Source organism: Meleagris gallopavo, chromosome 3 (genome assembly GCF_905368555.1).
Source record: "Meleagris gallopavo chromosome 3, MGAL_WU_HG_1.1, whole genome shotgun sequence".
In the NCBI taxonomy this organism is placed as follows: Eukaryota; Metazoa; Chordata; class Aves; order Galliformes; family Phasianidae; genus Meleagris; species Meleagris gallopavo.
The window spans coordinates 71,584,136-71,602,938 of NC_139406.1; the positions used below are offsets into that span (position 1 = coordinate 71,584,136).

General features: G+C 45.0%; 1 protein-coding gene across 2 annotated transcripts in view; it reads left to right on the top strand.

Moving 5' to 3' along the window:
- Nucleotides 1-18,803, top strand: part of LOC100545676 (neural-cadherin-like) — a 44,920-nt gene that overhangs the window by 1,086 nt on the left and 25,031 nt on the right. For both annotated transcript variants that reach the window (XM_085221430.1, XM_085221431.1), the window contains exons 2-10: nucleotides 7,362-7,556; nucleotides 8,124-8,349; nucleotides 8,434-8,638; nucleotides 9,203-9,314; nucleotides 12,971-13,220; nucleotides 13,397-13,539; nucleotides 14,986-15,158; nucleotides 15,462-15,630; nucleotides 16,760-16,930. In XM_085221430.1, the coding sequence (XP_085077556.1) occupies nucleotides 7,362-7,556; nucleotides 8,124-8,349; nucleotides 8,434-8,638; nucleotides 9,203-9,314; nucleotides 12,971-13,220; nucleotides 13,397-13,539; nucleotides 14,986-15,158; nucleotides 15,462-15,630; nucleotides 16,760-16,930 (1,644 nt within the window). The remainder of the gene's footprint in view (nucleotides 1-7,361; nucleotides 7,557-8,123; nucleotides 8,350-8,433; nucleotides 8,639-9,202; nucleotides 9,315-12,970; nucleotides 13,221-13,396; nucleotides 13,540-14,985; nucleotides 15,159-15,461; nucleotides 15,631-16,759; nucleotides 16,931-18,803) is intronic.

Consider the following 18,803-nt stretch of genomic DNA (forward strand, 5'->3'; position numbering starts at 1 on the left):
GCTCTATGCTGCTTGGAAGGAGGTTGTGGTGAGGTGGGCGTCGGACTCTTCTCCCAGGTAGCAGCCGTAGGAGGAGAGGTACAATGGCTTGAAGTTGCGCTGGGGAGGTTCAGGCTGGGTGTTTGGGAAAATCTCTTCTCAGGAGCAGTAGTGAGGCACTGGCACGGGCTGCCCAGAAAGGTGGTGGATTCACCGTCCTGGAGGTGCTCGAGAGTCACGAAGATGCGGCACTGAGGGATGTACTTAGTGGGCATGGGTGGGGGTGGGCTGACGGATGGACCAGATGATTTTAGAGGTATTTTCCAACCATGATGATTCTATGATTCTCAGCCAAGACTCAGCCAGCACTGGAAGCTGTCTGGACAACGTGCTGCCCGGCGGCCTTGCTTATTTTGAACACAGCAATTAACCTTGCGAGTGGTGTTGTGTAAATCACACACGCTGTCCTCTCCAGTGCAGCTCTGTGCCATGTATTTTCACTCGTGTCTGTGCACAGATAATGTATTGACAAGGGATGAGCCTCAGGGAGAAAGGAGTTCGATGGCCAACTGGGACAAGGTCGTTTTGATGCACTTTTGAGCTGCTTTTTAAATCAAAACTATTCCATAGCTTTGCCCAGGGATGAACTGAGGCTCTCTTTCTTGCAGTTTATGTTACACGACCAGAGCTGGAGGCTTCTACTGTCTTAGTTTCATTTGAAAAAAGTGGTGAGCTGTCTGAAGCCAAGCAGAATTTACTTGTGTTTGCTTATCATTTCCCCTTTCTCGTGCCTCTTGCCAAATATAATTAACAGCAGGTGACTGGCAGGCACTGGAACAGGTTGCCCAGAGATGTGGTGGGTGCCCCATCAGTGGAGATGCCCAAGGTCAGGCTGGAGGGGCTCTGAGCAACCTAATGTAGCTGTGGGTGTCCCTGCTCATTGCAGGGGAGTTGGACCTGATGGCCTTTAAGGGTTCCTTCCAATTCCAACGATTCTGTGATGCTGAGACACAGCACTCGTGCTGCACAGCTAAAATACTGAAATGTGTTCTGTGTATGAAGTGCCACAATCTCCTGTTTCCCAACTCACTTGGTAGCACTGGTGGGCATGGGGTTACCCTCAGTGCTGTGAGGCTCCATAGCTGGCCCTGTGGAAACAGCTGGTAAGAAGCATTTCCAGTTGTAACTAAAGCCAAAGGAAATAGACCATTGCTCTGACCAAGGAGCCTGCAGCTCCTGATTTTTGGGTGATCCTGTGTGGAGCCAGGAGCTGGATTAATGGCCCTTCTAGGTCCTTTCCAACTTGGGATATTCTGTGATCCTGTGACACTGCTGCAGGACAGGATGCCCGGAACATGGACACAAACATTCTCTGTTTGCCCATGAAGGGCAGCTGGGCAAGCACATGTGCTGCCTTTGTGTTTGGAAATCTGAACCTGGGGTGGAAGGGAGCTTCATCCCCTCCTTCATCCTCTTTGAAGGTTGTCCTTACTCATGTGAGCTGGGGTCTCCTCAGCAGCATTTCATTAAAGTTTCTGTACTAAAGCAGTAATTTAATGCATTACTCTCCAACTTTGAAGTTTCTGCCTGAGCAGTGAGGTAGGCATGCTAGTGGAAACTGTCAAAAATTTAAGAGAAAGTTTGGACAAATCCTTCGAACGTGTGGCCTTAGGAATTGGGCTGATGGAAAGAACTTGGGGTTATGCTCCTGTAACTGTGCAGTTCTTGGTGGCTTATGTATTGCTGACTGAGGGATGGACCTGAGCACAGGGTGTGTAGGCTGCAGTCAGTGCTGTGTTCCTCCAGCTGCTGGCTTATATCAAACGAGCTGGCAGAGCTTTGGGCTGAGCAAACATATAGAATAGATAAAAGCTTTGGGAAAGGAAGAATAGCAAAGTGGTAGGGCTGTTGGATTCAATGATCCCTAAGGGTCCCTTTCAACTTGGGATAGTGTGTGAGCCTGTAATTCTGTGTGTCGGTGGAAGGGGAAGAGGACACCAACTACTTTCACTGTAATAGATGTCACTTAAGAGGGGAAATGTGGTGACCTGTTGTATAGGAGAACATCAATGAGAGAACAGACTGGGTTCCTTAAACCTTGCCAACTGAAACCTGAGGGGCGATACAAGTTGGGTACATAAAGAAATGTGCCCCAGAAATGTCACCAAGTGATGGCAGCAGGGTGGGCTGTGGTGCTGCTGTCTGTGGTTAACCAAGGGGGGAAAGCCATCGCTGCCGAAACAGCTGCTGATGGGGCACTTGGCACTGTTCCTCATCAAGGTATACTGTGGCTGCAGGCTTTTGATCCACAAACTGATGTAGTGCTTTGTGTGCCTTCAGAGAAGCAAGCACTCCCATTTCTGTAATGTTACTGGTATTGCCCTGCCTTCAAGATATGGAAGATACGGTCGTAGCTACTTACTGCTGTGGTGTGCATTGGGTGAGGTAGGGTGTTACAAGGGGATATGGTACCCCTGAGCGTTGGATCCAATGTCCTTAGGATATCTTTGAGAAATCACATCTATTCATTATCAGAAACTTCACTCCCAAGCATCTCTCATGGCTGATTGGAGCAGAGTTGACCTGGCACTTCCAAGACTACATTAAAACCACCCTGTGCAACTTTTCTTGAGAGAGTTGGAGGAAAGATATGGAAAAAAAAGGAAAGATTTTATTCCAGAGTGTTACCTGTGCTGTGAAGCTGTCCTTCCGCTTCTCCCCACAATGGGAAGGGCAGCAGAGATGGGAGCATCGCAGGCATCGCTCACCAGTCTGCTTGTCAAGACCTCGTGAAAACTGATTTCTCTTATCCTTTCCTTCAGGGGAAACCCTTAGTTGAGATCCCCGTCTTCTGGCCAGCTGCTTTCCTAAAGCTTGTAGGAACAACCCAGCAACCAGATCCTAATACTGTTTGGGCAGGAGAGGGTGGGCCCAGCTGGCAGCGAAATTGTGTGAGCATCACTGCTGTAGGCTCAGAGGCATTTGTAAAACCAACAATGAGTGCTGCTGAAAGATTAATTGCTGCTATGAGGCATGTTGTTGGAAATACAAGTACTCTGTAAGTATATTATTCCTGAGAATGCTTGTGTCTGGGGGACATTTCTGAAAGGCACAAAAGTACTCACAGAGGAATTTTCATGAACTCTTTCCATCTATATCTCTTTTATTTTTTCTCATATCCAATGCTTTTCTTCCGTGCTTTTGGGCACTGTGTAGTTGCTGAGGACTGGGTTGCAGGTACCTGGGGGCAGGAGCTGTTAGAAAGCAGATTTATGAGACATGTGATGCCTTAGGCAGCACTGGAGTGGTGTGACTGATCATAACTGCAAAAACAGGTGGATGCAGATTGTCCCAGTCTTCTGTTGAAGTGCGGTTTTAAAGGCAAATGCAGATTTTCTGCAAGCTGCCTGCCAAGCGTTTTACCTTACTGCCTCAGCAGCTGCTTGGCCTGCAGCCTGAGGGCAGCTTAAGCCTATAGAAACAAATGAGTGCCCTTCCACCTGTTTTTCCTTTCTGCTTTAACCAAAACACTATGATCTTCCACAGTTTTCAGTCTGTTCAACTCCATTTTTAAAAATTGCTCCTGTAAAGTACATTTCATAAGGAAAATTGTGGATTTACAGGACATGCATTTATAGGATTCTAGAGCCACTTTCTTTCCTTTCTTCGTGTGACATTTGAGATAGAAGTTTATTAGCTTATTCAGCACACCAGGTGTTTCCTGGCCATTACTTCTTTTTCTTTAATTTGAGGAAAGCAGGTCACTTGAGGCTAATTTTTCATTTCAGTCCTGGAGACTGCAAGCCTTTCTCAGGCTCGATGGAGCTGACAGGAGGTGCACAGGTTCTGCAGAAGCTCCTGACCCTGCCCTGTGGCCGCTTGGCCCAAGAGCATAGCAAGGTGCTGTCTCTTACATTCAAATGGTTTATTTTGCCACAGAGAATATAAACAAGACAAACTACCATTAGTTCTCAGATGTGAACGTTTTTTACTTCTCAATTCATACAAGGTTTCTATTGTAAACCCACATTAGTTGATGTAGTTCAAGACTCAGTTCTCAGGAAGAGAAAATCACATCTATCATGTTTCCTCTTTCTGCTAGGGAGAGAAAAACGATTAAATGGACATGGAGTTGATACAAGTTTGTAAGAAAAGCCATTTGTATTTTAAAAACCTTTTCCAAGTCTTTTCTTCATGCTCTCGTCCAATGGACACAATGCTCTTTATCATTTGGACAGTCGCACAGTGAGTTCTCCCTGTCCATCTGCTTGCTGCTCTCCTGGGGCAATTACTGGGGCAATTGCCCTCTGAGCAATAGTTTAAGTCCCTTTTCCTTAAGTTCCCAAGGCTGCTTTTGCTGCTGCCAAGCAGCCTCATCCCTGATGTGCTGTTCATAGCATCACAAATCATAGAATCACAGAACCATAGAATCACAAAATCCATAGGGCTGGAAAAGACCTCTAAGATCATTTAGTCCAACCACCAACCCAACCAGCCTTTGCCAACCCCTTGTTCTTATTTGTTTCCAAGGAGTAATTCTGAAGCCTTGGGGGCATGCTGGTATATCCATGAAAATCAGCCCCTTAATTCTGACTTCTAGCTGGATCGTACCAGGGCTCTTATTCAAACATGTGGTGTCAATCCCAGTGTTTTATCCCATTGGTAGTCTTCTTCACAGGCTACAGAGCCTGTTTTCCTGGATTGTTTGTTTTCAGTAAATTCATATTGACAAAATGGGTGAGCTGTTGTATTTTGATTTGATAGGATGCTACAGTTGTGACAGGGGAACAAAATAAAACATTATTGATTTCAACGACTTGATCTGTTAATGGCTTTCCAGTTCTGACAGCTGAAAAACCAATACAAAGCTGGAAGAAAATTATCTTCCTCATTGGGACTGGTTTTGTTGTATGCCTGTACATCTGGCAGGCAGAGGCTCTGTGCGGTTGTGTGGCATCTGCCTTCTTTGGGCTCATGCCCAGGGAAGAGATGGGCATGAGAACTGAGAGCAGCTCATGTGGTGAGCAGGAGGGATTGAGGCAGGAAAACTCAGCTAAGAACTGCTATAGAGAGGTGCACACCTCAGGTGCGGGCCTTAGGCCTACGCGTGCACCCTCGGCTGTGTCCTGAGATCTCGTGTGGTCTGGCATTCTGAACGTGAAGTGTCTCATCTTTGCTTTGCCAGCATCACAGTGTTCTGAGGCACTTCCCAGAGCTGTAAGTCCTCTTGGGTGCTGGAGGGATTTGTGCTTCTGGACACTGTGATGGAAAACCACCACAGCAATCAGGCCGCTGTGGCACTGCTGCTTCTGCCCATGAAGCCCCTCTGTCCACCAAGAAGAAGAGGCAGCAGTGGCTTTTGCATCACCTACTTGCCTTTTTAAAGAACTTGATGTCTTTTAGAAGGATGTTGGGATCTGAAATGCTTAGCTGTTTCTTTTGAAGCTTTGGTCATTGTAAAAAATTATCAGTATGTTATTTTGGTTGAAAATTATGTTTAATGGACAAAAATCTCAGTCTTTCTGAAGGTGAAAGCTTCCTTAGAATCAGTGAAATCTTTGAGTTGGAAGAGACCCTTAAAGGCTGTCTGGTCCAGCTCCCTGCAATGAACAGGGACACCTACAGCTACATCAGGTTGCTCAGAGCCCCATCCAGCCTGACCTTAGATGTCTCCAGGGCCGGGCATCCACCACCTCTCTGGGCAACCTGTTCCAGTCTTATCACCCTTATTGTAAAAAACTTCTTTCTTACATCCAGTCTAAATCCCCCCTTTTGTAATTCCCAGTCCTGCTGGGCTCTGTTTGCACAAGCAAATGGGACATGGGTGAGTTCAGCGTAAGAAAATTATCATTAATTTGAGCAATACAGTTATTTCCCTGGATGTTGTCTTGAACTCAATGAAATGTATTCTTGTGTATGGCTTGTGCCTTTTTTTGTTTGTTTTATTTTAATGAGTAAGGCTTATGTGAAGGGCTGATATTTTGGTGTAGTGGTGTTTTTTACAACTCTTTACAGCAGGATCTTGTTATTGATTCTATTTGGTACTCGCCAAATGGTGCTGTATATGGATGGGCTGGTTTATGTTTCTCAGCTCTCCTCTCAGCTGTGGATGGAATATTGAAACCTAGAGCAGAGCTGGTCATCTCCTAGCCTGTGCTGAGGGCTGAGCCTTACCTTTTGCTGAATGGTTGTAGAAGTTTCTTAGGATAACGTTCCGAACAGTGTTCCCATTAATTCAGTGTTGATAGTTTACAAAAAGAGAAACCATGTAATCTAAGAATTTACTCTAGCTAAAGAAACCCTGTCTTAAATTATTTTAAATACTTCAAAAACTGAACATTCAATGAAGTCTTTCCCCTCCTGAGGAATAAATTTGTCCAGACCACATTTTTACTGGTGTAAGACTGCCCATAAATGCTAGTCTTCCATGTCGGGGGATGTCTCTGTCTGTGGGTAGTCTTTTATTTGGTATCTGATCTCTGAGGTCTACAGTTAAGATTTGTTTGGAATTTCTAGCTTCTTTCTGGCCTTCAGTTTTGCTCACATGCTGCTTTCTTCTTTGGTCCAATGTAAAATTTGGTTGTCCTAAAGGCAGAGGTTGGGACCTCCTATGTGAGACATATGGATACCCAGGTGTGCATGTCTCTTCTGACAGTGCTGTAGACCTTAGCAGACCTGCAGCCTTGAAGCAATTTGTCCGAATACCTGACCATATTCTGTCAGGCAGGCAATGCACATTTCTCATGCGCTGATTTCTACTTTTCTCCCTTTCTACATTTAGGGTCTGATTGTTGGGTTTTTGGTTGGTTTGTTTTGTTGTTTTTTTTTAATTATTATTATTATTATTTTTTTTTAAACTTATTTTGTGTATTTAGTGATCCAAGGACAGATATAGACTGGGCACAGAATGGATTGAGAGTAACCCTGAGGGGAGAGGCTCCTGGATGTTGGTTGATAAGTGCTCAACATGAGCCAGCCGCGTGTCCTTGCAGCCAGCTGTATCCTGGTCTGCATTAAAAGTGGTGTGACCAGCACGCGGAGAGATTTATGCTGAATCTGTTGAAAATAAAATGATCAAATTTCACCTGTGTTTAGATGCGCATTTTAAACTGTTTCATGGCTAAGTGGTGTAACTGGCACAATGTTTAACATGCATATCTAGTTAATTTATATCTATTATTGAAAGTATTTTTAAGTAGTTGTTAACTGTACTTAGTGCACATCAAGCTTCAGAAGTCCATATGTGAACTGAATTCTTCGTGCATGCAATAGGATGAATGTGATGAGTGATTCAGTTTGGTTTGCAGCTGCTGAAGGATCCGACCGTAAACACTGCTGATGAGAGTTTGTGAGCAATCTGGCAGTGTGTTCATCTTTTGCAGATGATGACTGGTACCTCTGCCACGTGACCCTCCTGGCCCCAGAAGAGGAGCTCCTGTCCTGGGCCATGTACCCATACCCCTACCTGGCACGCGTTGATCCAGATGCGCGGAAAGGCACTCTTGTCTACCGGCTTGCTGCACGATACAGCAACAGTGAGAACACCAGTGCTGGTGTATCTTACACACTGATTGCAGGTAGATCTAATCTGAAAGAAATGACGAACTTCTGCAAAGCTGCAGATTTTTCCTATCAGTTTCCCATATTATCATTTCGGTTGATAGATTTTTACCTCTTGGGAGATCCTTATGGATACAGCAGGTGAAGAAGCTGGAGGTGCTGTAAGAAAAATAGATGTGTGGATGGGAATTTTCCTTGCTTTGCTTTACTTCTATTTTGAAAACAAGTGGAGCCTTATATTTTTTATACATTCTGTCCTCTTTTACTGTGTACCAGTCAAGATAACATGGTGTGAGTGAGAGACAAGGAGAGGGAAAAAGAAATGCATGCAGGGTACAGGTAGATGATTTGAGGGTAGCTTACTTTAAAACACCAAAGATGCAAATGTGGATGCCTCCCTCCCAGAAGCACTCAAGGCCATGTTGGATGGGGCTTCGAGCAACCTGTTGTAGAGCAGGTGTCCCTGCCTATAGCAGGGGTTGGAACTAGATCCCTAAAGGTCCCTTCCAACCCAAACCATTCTGTGATTCAAATGTTCTTGCTGTGGGGCATTTTTCAGACCAGCTCTGTGTGTACATTGGTAGGTGGCGAAGAGCGATTTCAGGTCGATGTGGATACTGGGATCGTCATGACCACGGGCTTACCTCTGGTGTGGAACAAGGAATATGTGGTCACAGTGCAAGCCTCAGATGAGTATGGCAACAAGAGCCCCTTTGCCTCCATCTCCATCCTGGTGGGCTCCCGACCTCCACAGTTCACTAATATGTCCTACAGTGTGTTTGTCCCTGAAAACACACCACCGGGAGAAAAGTAAGTTCTGCTTTGTTAGGTGAGCTGTCTCACCTGTGTCAGGGATCAGCTTGGAGTGAAACACTATTCTCTCCCTCTTTGCAGAGTGGCAGTGGTTGAGGCTGTTTCCTTTCAGAGCCAGCCCCTGTCCTACTCGCTGCTGACGAACCCCAGTGGTCTGTTCACTGTGAGGCAGGAGAGCGGCGAGCTCGTGCTCACCCACCCTGTGGACTATGAGGGCGAGCACCACCTTTACCACCTCCTCCTGAAAGCCATGGAAGCCGGGAGCACGCTGAGCAGTGTGACTGAGGTACAGGAAATCCTTCACTTGCCACCCACTGTCCCATCCATCTCCGTCACCTCATCACCTGAATGATTTACCATGTATACGGAGGCACTGGAACAGGTTGCCTGGGGAGACGGAGGATGCCCCATCCCTGGAGACATTCATGGTCAGACTGGAGGGGGCTTTGAGCAGTCTGATCTAGCTGTTGGTTGCAGAGAAGTTGGACTAAATGGCTTTTAAAAGTCCCTTCCAACTCAAACAATTCTATGATTCTATTCTATGAAGGTAGGTGGTGCTTGAGAGGGAGGTCCTGTGGTCAAGGCAGAAATTTGGACTCTTATATGAGGTCAGTTTAGGCTCCAGAAAAAAAATTCTTATTGTTTGGCTATGGCTTTGCCTCCCATAAGCTTGGAAGTGGAGGTGGTAGCACTTCTCAGTGCTGAGGGCATAGTGCAAGGAAATGTTTAACATTGCTGCTGTCTCATCCTTAAGCCTCCAATGAATGCCCAGACTTCGTCTGGAGTGAGGTGCATGTTTTCCTAAGCATAGAAAATGAACTTATATCTCAGCGTGTCCTTTTTGTCTCAGGTTATGGTCCACATCACGGATGAAAATGACTGTTCTCCTGAATTCCAGAACTCCATTTACAGCAGGGACAGCGTTCCTGAAACCATTCCCATCGGCACATCTCTCCTGCAAGGTGAACACCTTCCTGGCACCTCTCACTTCAGTCTTGTCACAGACCCATTAGTTACAGGTTCATGTTTCTGTCATGAGAAAATACTCCTCCATGGTGGGCAGTGGCTTTATAAAATGTGTGTTGTGGCCTTGTCTGGGGTCTGCAGATGGCTTTTAGATATCCTGGAAGTAGATTTATTAGTGTCTGTTGGTGTTGAATGCCTGAGTCTAGGGACAGCTGCTGCAATGGGTGTGGGTTGCCAGGCAGAGCTGCACAGGAGAGTGCTGGTGGTGCTGCAAGACACGGGGAGCCCCACGCAGAAGCATCTGCACAGTGGTGCAGAGATGATGCGTCGAGAGCACCTCTGGGTGGTCATGTAGCTGTGCCAGGTCATACTGGCAAAGTTCCTCATGGACAACTTCTCCCACATGAAGTATAATACGTGAGGCAGCTGGGCAAAGATGACTGGCCATGAGCATTACCCTCTAATGCACATCAAAGCAGTTAAGGCAGCTGACAGGTAGTAACTTAGTGGACTGCTTTAACTTTAAACCTTGTAGCTGTATTTTTACTGAGATTGGTCATCTTTTTGATTCCTGGAAGCAGTTTCAGCTAGGTTTGTTTTTTTTTCTTTCTTTAGTGTTTTGTTGTTTTTTTTTTTAATGGGCAGCAGCTATTTTTTTCTCGTAAATTGGTTTTAAATGCTGTATGACTGACTTAAAAAGTGTTCAAGGAGAAACCTATGGAAAACGTGTGAACTTACATTTATTCTTTTGTTTTATCCCAAGTCATTGTCCCAAGTTTGTTGTGTGTAAGGTGATCACATATTACTTGAATGTAAACCCTGAGCACAAATGTGAGTCTTCTAGGTTGGAAGGGACCGTAAGGCCCAACCAGCTCCAACTCCCTGCCATGGGCAGGGCTGCCCCCACTAGCTCAGGCTGCCCAGGGCCCCATCCAGCCTGGCCTCCAGGGATGGGATACCCACAGCTTCTCTGGGCAGCTTGTGCCAGGGCCTCACAGCCTTCATAATGAAGAGTTTCTTCTTTACATATAATCTAAACCTACTCTCTTTCAGAATAGTATCCTGCTGACAAATTAGGAAATAATTTAAAACCCCAAGTTCCAACCCAAACTTCAGTCACTTTCGAAATATTGTGGTTGCATAAGTAAGGACTGAACTTGGATGGTGTGGTATGTCTTGTCTCACTCCATAAAAGAAAAGGAGTAGAAGTCCGTTCCTCAAACTGATGTCACTTAAACACCCTCTATCTTAGGTGTCTTCTGATCAAGCCAATCGTGATGCCACACACAGCACAGGGATGCACTGCTTAAAACTTAGGCTGAGACCTCAGGGTAGTGATAAACTGTGTGAGAAATGGATGAGTGCCAAGGCAAGACTCAGTGAAAAAATTCATGTGTAGAAGATGTCGCTTTTGAGGACAAGGATGTAGTTTTCCAGCATTTGAAGCTGAACGTGCACAGGACACAGTGGGGATAATAAGCTTAGTTTCCTTCGTGATGGCATGCTGATAGCAGGGCTGCAGGGAATGCTTTCCGTGGAAACTTAACAAGAAAGCAAACAGCTGCAGCTCATGCTTTGGTCTGATGGCTCACAGGAAGAAATAAGTTGCCAGCTGATCAGCTGCTAAAAGTTCTCAAGTATGTGATTTTCTTTAAAAAGATGAAAGCTCTTCTCTCCATGAGACCTCTAAAGCTGATCAACTGTGGGAAAAGATGTATGTCCCATATCCAGGGCAAACAGAATGGCAAAGCTGTGCGGTGAGGTTTACAATTGCATCCGGCTTGACTGTCTTGCTACATTGAGTGAATTTCAAGGGAAAGAGCTTTCTTAAAACAGAAAGTGCTCAGTGTAAGTACAGTGACAGTAAAAATGGGCCACTTGGTCACAGGGCTGAGCAGCATCTGGAGCAGCTGCAAGGGAGGGGTAAGTGCAGTCACCTGCACATGGAGCTGCTAAACCTGGCTGCTAAAGCTAATACCACTTCAGAAAAGAGCAGCTCTTACCTGGCTGTAGTTCCTGGAGGACTAGGAGGCATGTAGCAGCCCCAGCTTGTCCTACAAAGAAAGAGAAATGCAGATTCAGGACAGCCTTTGCTGTGCTGAGGCTGGTTGTTCTCCTTTGCTGGTGTAATTGTTCAACTGCACTGCTGCACTAGCAAAGCAGGGCTTGGATTTGTAGCTGTCAACTTCAGCCAAACTAGCAGGCTTTGATGTGTAGTTAGCATGCAGTAAGCTAGCACACAGCATGGGCAAAACTAGCACAGACTTGCTTGCACTTGCTGCACGAGTCTCAAAATACTGTTGCAGTGCAGATGAGTTTGTAGGATGAAATGGAATGGAAATGGAATTCCCTGTTACTATTGGGAAGCAAGAGATTGCTTTACAGTGTATGAGAAAGCATCACATTCCCTACTAGCCAGGAAAAATAGAAGAGTGTAATCAATGAGCATGTAAAATATGTTTTTGTGAATGGTTACATGTCAGTAACATGGTTACATGTCAGCTCTTTTGAATAAATCAGAACTGTCCACATCAAAGCTGCATTACACTTTATAATTTTCTTTCTGAAATAGACACTTTACTACAAAATTTCAGTTTTATTTCACTTTCATTTCTACTTTTCTCGGGTTTTTAATAGATGTAGATCTTTGGTGCAGCATGAGTGGTTAACTCCATAACCTTTACTCTCATAGTCGTAATACAGCCAACCATTTATTTACTCACAGCAGAATTTTGAGACGTGAAACGAGAAGTTAGAACCACCATACACTGAGGTGAGTAACTTCCCAAAGGCAGAGGTGGTTGGTCTTTCCTTTTGCAGATAAGTAGCTCAGTATTTCACTGCTCTTTTTCAAATCCTTTTCTTCCCTTTTTCTGAACAAATCTGCTGATCACTGTGGGTCGCTGCCTCTGCACCCCATAGAGCTGTCTATTGGGGTGTCCATGTGCTTGTTGCAAGCACTGGAGTCACTGCTATGCCTTCCTCAAGCCTGTTGGCCACTGCAACGGCCACGCTTGTGTCCTACTGCCTGAAAGAGGAGGCGGTTTAGCACTGGTGTGGATATGAGCTGAAGCCTCGCTGTTTGAGGAGGAAAATGGCAGGGTAATTAAAGAGCTGAGCTCCCGCTCTTACAATCGCTTGTGATACAACATATAAGCCCTCTTTGTTCTGCCGATTTGCTGCTGCTGAGCAGATGGGACACCGCCGTACTGAGCAAACACTTGCCAGGGAGCGATGTTTAATCACTCTTTATACCTTGAAGTGCCAGGTAATTAAAAAGTGCTTTAGCTATAACATAGCTGGGAGCTAATTAAATGGGAACGGCATCCCCTGAGAGAGCGAGGACACAATTTGTGGCTGATAATGCTCTAACAGTGTGTGTATTGATTGTGTGGTAATTACTGGTGCTGAGTGCTGCTGCCACGAGGCAGGCTGCAGTGCTGGGCTCGCTGCTCTCGCGTTGCTGCTGGGATGCAAGTGGGACAGAACTTTTGGCTAGCTTCCTGCTGAGTTCCTTCCAGCAGCAACACAGCTTTCATGGAGAAAACAGTTTAGTGCAAAGTCTGTTCCAAAAGAGGTTTACTAGGTGGAAAACAGCACACCGAAACCTCTTCTGTGGCATGACGGGTCTGTTAAATGTGTTCCCTGACAGTGCTTGCGACAGACTGCGACTCTGGCTCCAACTCGGAGATCACTTACTTCATCCAGAGCACTGATTTTTCCATCACCCACCACGGGGTCATTAATTCTAACCAGAGGCTGAACTTCGAGCGAGCGAACCACATGTATGAGTTTGTGGTGATTGCCGTCGATAAAGGACAACCCCCTCGGACAGGAACCGCGTCGGTGCGCATTCGAATGGCCAACGTGAATGATGAGGCGCCCGTGTTCTCCCAGCCTGTGTAAGCCAGCCTGAACGGCCACTTTGCTTTGTACAGATGCTGTTCATGTGTGTAATCTTGATAAAACTTGACTAAATGGGTTGGGTTTTTTGTGCATTTGTAAGTACCAGTGAAACCAAAGGGTGATTTGTCTGAAGAAAGGCTTTGGAAGCTGGTACTGAATGTGATTGCCTCAGTTACAGAACGTTCCTCTCGGAAGATGCTGGTCCCAGTACCTTAGTGGCTACTGTCCGGGCCAAGGACCCTGATGGAGATGGGGTGCTCTATCTAATTGCTGGAGGAAATGAGGAGGGCAATTTTGAACTGGATAGTCATAAAGGTAAGAGAGCTTTTATGGCACTGCTGTAAGGGAATGCAAGTACCTGGTTTAATCACTCTTAGGCAGATGTTCAGAGAGGTTTTGAAAATTCCATCATTAATTTTCCTGTAACTCAAAGTCCACATCCTTTTACTATCTGTAGCTTTTACAGCATTAGTCTACAGCAATTATCTCATATATGCACATCTGGGAGATATAATAATTCTAAGCAATCTTTTCTATTTTAATTTCCATACTCCAAACACAAAGTTAGCATGGGAGAAAATGGGTCCTAAAAAGAGAATGGGTTTTACTTAAAATGAATACAGTCCAGGGCTGCTGAGTTGCTACAGCCTAGTTTCTGCCGTCACATAATAAATAATATCTTACCTCAGTACTAGTCCTTACGTCACTTAAATGTCTGCATTTTGAATAAAGTGTGGTACTGTTCAATAATGGAGAAATAACTGATTGGCTTCTTTGCAGGTACATCTGTTGATGTGTTGAATGCACAAAACAAGCATGTTTTGAAACCTTGAGGAAAAAAAATAAAAAGAAGGATATTTTCACTGACTTCTCAAGCTATAACAGTGGGGACATGGGGACAACCCCACCTGAGATGTAGGAAGTGTTTAGGAACAAGATGATCTCACAGGAAAACTACACCTGGCCTCTGTCTTCCTCCTTTTATGTCCATTCTTCTCCAGCATTCTCTCCCCTGGCTCCCACAAAAAGGAGGAAACATTTTCTTTCTTGTGAGGAAAACCTGAGAGGGCTGGAGATGTTCAGTCAGGAGGAGAGAGGGATCCAGGCTGACCTTATATCGGCCTTCCAGTACATGAAGTGGGCTTATAAGAAAAATGGAGAGAGACGTTTTCCAAGGACAAGGGCTAACGTTTTGAAACAAAAAGAGCTTATGTGTAGCTTAGGTATAGGTATAATGAAGAAATTCTTCACTGTGAGAGCAGTGAGGTCCTGGCACAGGCTGCCCAGAGAAGCTGCAGGTGCCCCATCCCTGGAGGCCAGGCTGGATGGGGCCCTGGGCAGCCTGAGCTGGTTGGGAGCAGTCCTGCCTATGGCAGGGGTTGGAGCTAGGTGGTGCTTAAGGTCCCTTCCAACCCAAGCCATTCTGTGATTCTATGATACTGTCTACTCTGTACTGACTCTGCTTCATTGCTCTGCCAAAAACCATAAGAAAGCACCATATTCACATATTCTGCTAGTGGAGATGCTTCATATCAGTTAGAAATAGCTCTTTGATTATGCATGGTTGATTTGAGTATCAGCCAAAATTTGGAGAACTTGTCCAAGGGCTGTGTTGTCTGATATGATGGCTGATGTGATTCAGTGATAACTGAGCTCTGTGGCTTTGCAACGAAGATATAGTGGCAGGGAAATATAATGTTCTATTTATTTTGCTTGTTTGTTTACATGGTAAAATAAAGCACTTTATGCTTCCAAATGCAGGTATCATTAAGCTCCGCAGAAGCCCTGTGCCCAATCTGAAAGGGCCTCGATACATCCTGAACATCACTGCAATAGATGACAATGCCTCCGGGGGACCCACTCCTCTCAGCAGTTTTGCTGAGGTTATCATAGGAGTTAATGACATTAATAACAACAAGCCTGTGTTCAGAGAGGTAAGATGTCTTCCTGCAGGTGTTCTCTTCCCATCCATAGCTGGCCTTACAGATTCTTCTTGTCTCCAGGTGAAGGAAATGTGTAAAAGAGAATAAGTCTATAATTGAACACGTTTCTTTGTACTTACACAGAAAAGTATTCATTCTCTTTTTTTTTCCCATCTTCCTTCCTTCCAGCTTGATTTCTTTGTGACTATAAGTAATAGTTTTCTTCTGAGTTCTTCTCAGATGTGCTGCCACTGTGCAGCTAATTCACACGGCTTGATGTAATACATAGGGCTGGATGTTTGGGTGTGTTTTTAGTGCACTTACTACAGTGACAGCACCTGGGTTCTGGAGAACCAGCCTCCGGGCACGTACGTGCTGCAGGTAGAAGCCTACGACGCAGACCTCGGTGTTAATGGAGAGGTGAAGTATGGGCTCATGCACCGTGATGGAGCTTCCCTGGGCTTCAGCATCGATTCGGACACAGGTCAGTGGCTTTTGCGTTGCTGAGATGAAATGAAAATGCCATTGTGTTGCAGTGAGAATGCCACGGTCTGATTGTTGGATTAACTGTAACGGCTTATACAATAAATACTGAAAAATAGACTAAGTGGAGAACTATGCATATTGATTAAATTAAGATTATAGTAGTTGAAAAGACAAATTAGGTAGGGCAACAAACCCCCGTTCAATACAAACGTAAAAAGCTATTTTGAGTCAGTTCTCTTCCTATTGAACCAAGTGCAGCTATAAAATGCGTGGTAGAATCAAACAGCTTGAGTGTGTACTTCCCTTCAGTGGGGTTTACAGTTCTTTAATGCAGATTATTTCTCAGCTTATGCACAAATGGGAAGGACAGTGTCATGTGTACAGAGGCAAAATGTTCATACCAGAAGGTGACATTGGCAGAGATTCTTGATGCCTCCTGGATGAAAGAGTTCCTGTAGTCACATCAGTCAGGTGGGGTATTTGTGTGTTGGTGTTTAAACTCGGAGAGCTGTCAACAGAGAAACACAGTCCTTATCTTGAGCATAGCAGAGATGTGGGTCTGGAAGTAGTCCCAAGGCCACTTTGAAGGCTCACAACCAGAGAAAAAGAGCTGAGGCTGGGAGAGGATTGGTCAACAGAGAGGAAAAGCTGTGGACTGGGAGAAAGTTGTTCCATTTACTGACTGAAACATGATTCCATCTCATTGTAATCTGTTCAGCAAGGCTCCCACTGTCGAGATGACCTTGGTTATATCACTTAAGATTCCAGAGCAATCATGAGCTAACTTTGAAATATTCAGTTACATGGACTATTGCTGGAACAGCCCTATGGGACACCTTCATGAGGAGACCGGGCAATGAGATAGCCAGGATCTCAGATTGAAACCCCTTAGGGGTGCAGCAAGAGAGAAACCTGCTGACTGCTGCTAGTGTCTAGCAAGTAGAGAAGGAGAGACAGAACATGTGGTTCTGTCTGGTTGATCTTGCTGGGGCTGTGCCTTGCAGGGTTGCTGTGGGTTGTGCTGTGAGCAGTTGTAGCTCTCTCCTGTAGAGGAGCAGTGGTGGTCCCTCTCTGCAGGCTCAGTCCTGAGGCTGTGGCACGCAGACAGGTGATGTCTGTGTCCTCAGGGGTCATCACCACCACACAGAGCTTTGACCGTGAGGAGCAGAGGGAGCACACCCTATCTGTCACCGCGACGGACCAAGCACAGGAGCCGCTGATCGGCGTTTGTCAGATCACTGTTTTGATCGCTGATGTCAATGACAACGATCCCAAGTTTGAGAACAGTCGCTACCAATGTGAGTGATTGGTTAACCGCCTTGTCCCAGTGCTGTAACATGAGCCTGTTCGATAGTTCCTAATACTGATGACAAGTTTTTAGGTTTTTCTTTGCTGCCAGCTGAGTCAGTTACTGCTTATCTCATTGCCAGTGCAAGTAGGCAGAACTGATCACTGTTATAAGTGTCTTATTCAGTGCAGTACTCTTAAAAACACTGACTGTCTTCAGTCCTACAAACTATGCAAATCTGATCCCTTTACTTTCTGTCTTTCCCTTGCCCCATCTTTCTGCACACTGACTTTTTGTTCAGTATCGTAAAACAATACATGACATTGTAGCTGAGAATTCACCAACCGTGGCTAGAAGAGCAATCATCATCTTTGTTTCCTTGATAGAGTGCCCCTGTTCAAATGGTTTGGAATGATATTAGATATATCTCTTGTCAAACAACCTGAAATCCTTGGCTAGTCTGCAGGTGGCTGTGAGCCCTGATCCTGGCTTGTAAGTATGTTGTCTCCAGTGTCAGAGAGGCCAGAATGTTTCGTAGGATTCAAAAAGTTGAATGCTTTATGGCAGGATTTTATCATGAAAAAGTGACCTGCTGAGAAATAATCTAAGTATACGTCTACAGAATCATAGAATTATACAATGGTCTGGGTTGAAAAGGGCCACAGTGATCATCTAGGCAGTCCTTTGGGGTGGAGAAACCGCAAATAACGAGGTCACTTTATGTGTAGTACTTTTCCAGTGTCTACAGCTAAGTAATCAATGTTTGTACGTCACAGAATTAAAAATAGCTTCCTCTCTAACAGGACCAAATGCCATTATTCATAGGTTTCTGTTCTTCTTGGAAGTTGCTGGTTCTTTATTTCTGAGCACTAGCATCTTAGTCAAATCCCTCATTTAAGCCATGTATCTTATAAATCTGTGTGAAATGAAGGCATTAAACAAATGCTTAACTCTGTGCAGTATGGATGGCATAGTAATTGCTAGTTATGCCAGCAGCAAGTAGAAGTACGTGAAATGAGAGAGAAAGACCCTTCCAAGTAACGGAATGCTTTTTTTTACAATGTGATTTAACAGGATTTGACTATAAAAGTATAAATCTAAACGCAAAGAAAGGATATTTTACAGTGTTTCTTTGTAATAAATTCCATTTTCATTAATCTATTTTAATGCCAGTAAATCTCTTCTGAGAGTAGTTCTGGCTGTACTGACACGCTGGGGACACGAATCCTAGGCCAACTGAACGTCCTGGGGGATAAGAGAAGCTAATTAAAGCTCAACTTTGTGTTCATGGAGTGGTGGTGGTTTATAATTTTAGTGCCCTGCTGCCACAAAATGTAGAGGGAGAAAAAGCAGAAAATATGAGCTCACTGTTTTATGAATACTGAGCAGTACTGATTTTCCCAGCTCAAAAATGCAGAACTGTGAACTATTTCTATATATATATATATTTCTATATATATATATTTTTCTATATATATATATTTCTATATAACTTTTTTGGAATCCCTGCTAGGATTCAGGAAGACAAAACAAAATTACTCTGTGCAACTGTGCACCTTTTTGCTGTCAGGTTTTCAGATGACAGTTACAAAAACAGGTTCAGAGAAGGACTGGTCTGCCTCAAACCATTGGCACAAAGGCGCTGCCTCTGCTGCAGTCAGTTTGCTGGGAGCAAGGAGCGAGACCCGAGGCTTCCTGCTCTGCCATCGCCCCCTGCCTCCCCTTGGGGGTGCTACTGCTCACATTCAGCACTGATTCCAAACACAGAGACCTTCATGATGCCAGGCACAGAGGGACAGCAGCATCTGGGAGCTCTAAGAGTGACCGTCCCCAGAACTGTCCTGACAGAGGCTAGCAGAACAAACCTGCTGACAGTACCTTTC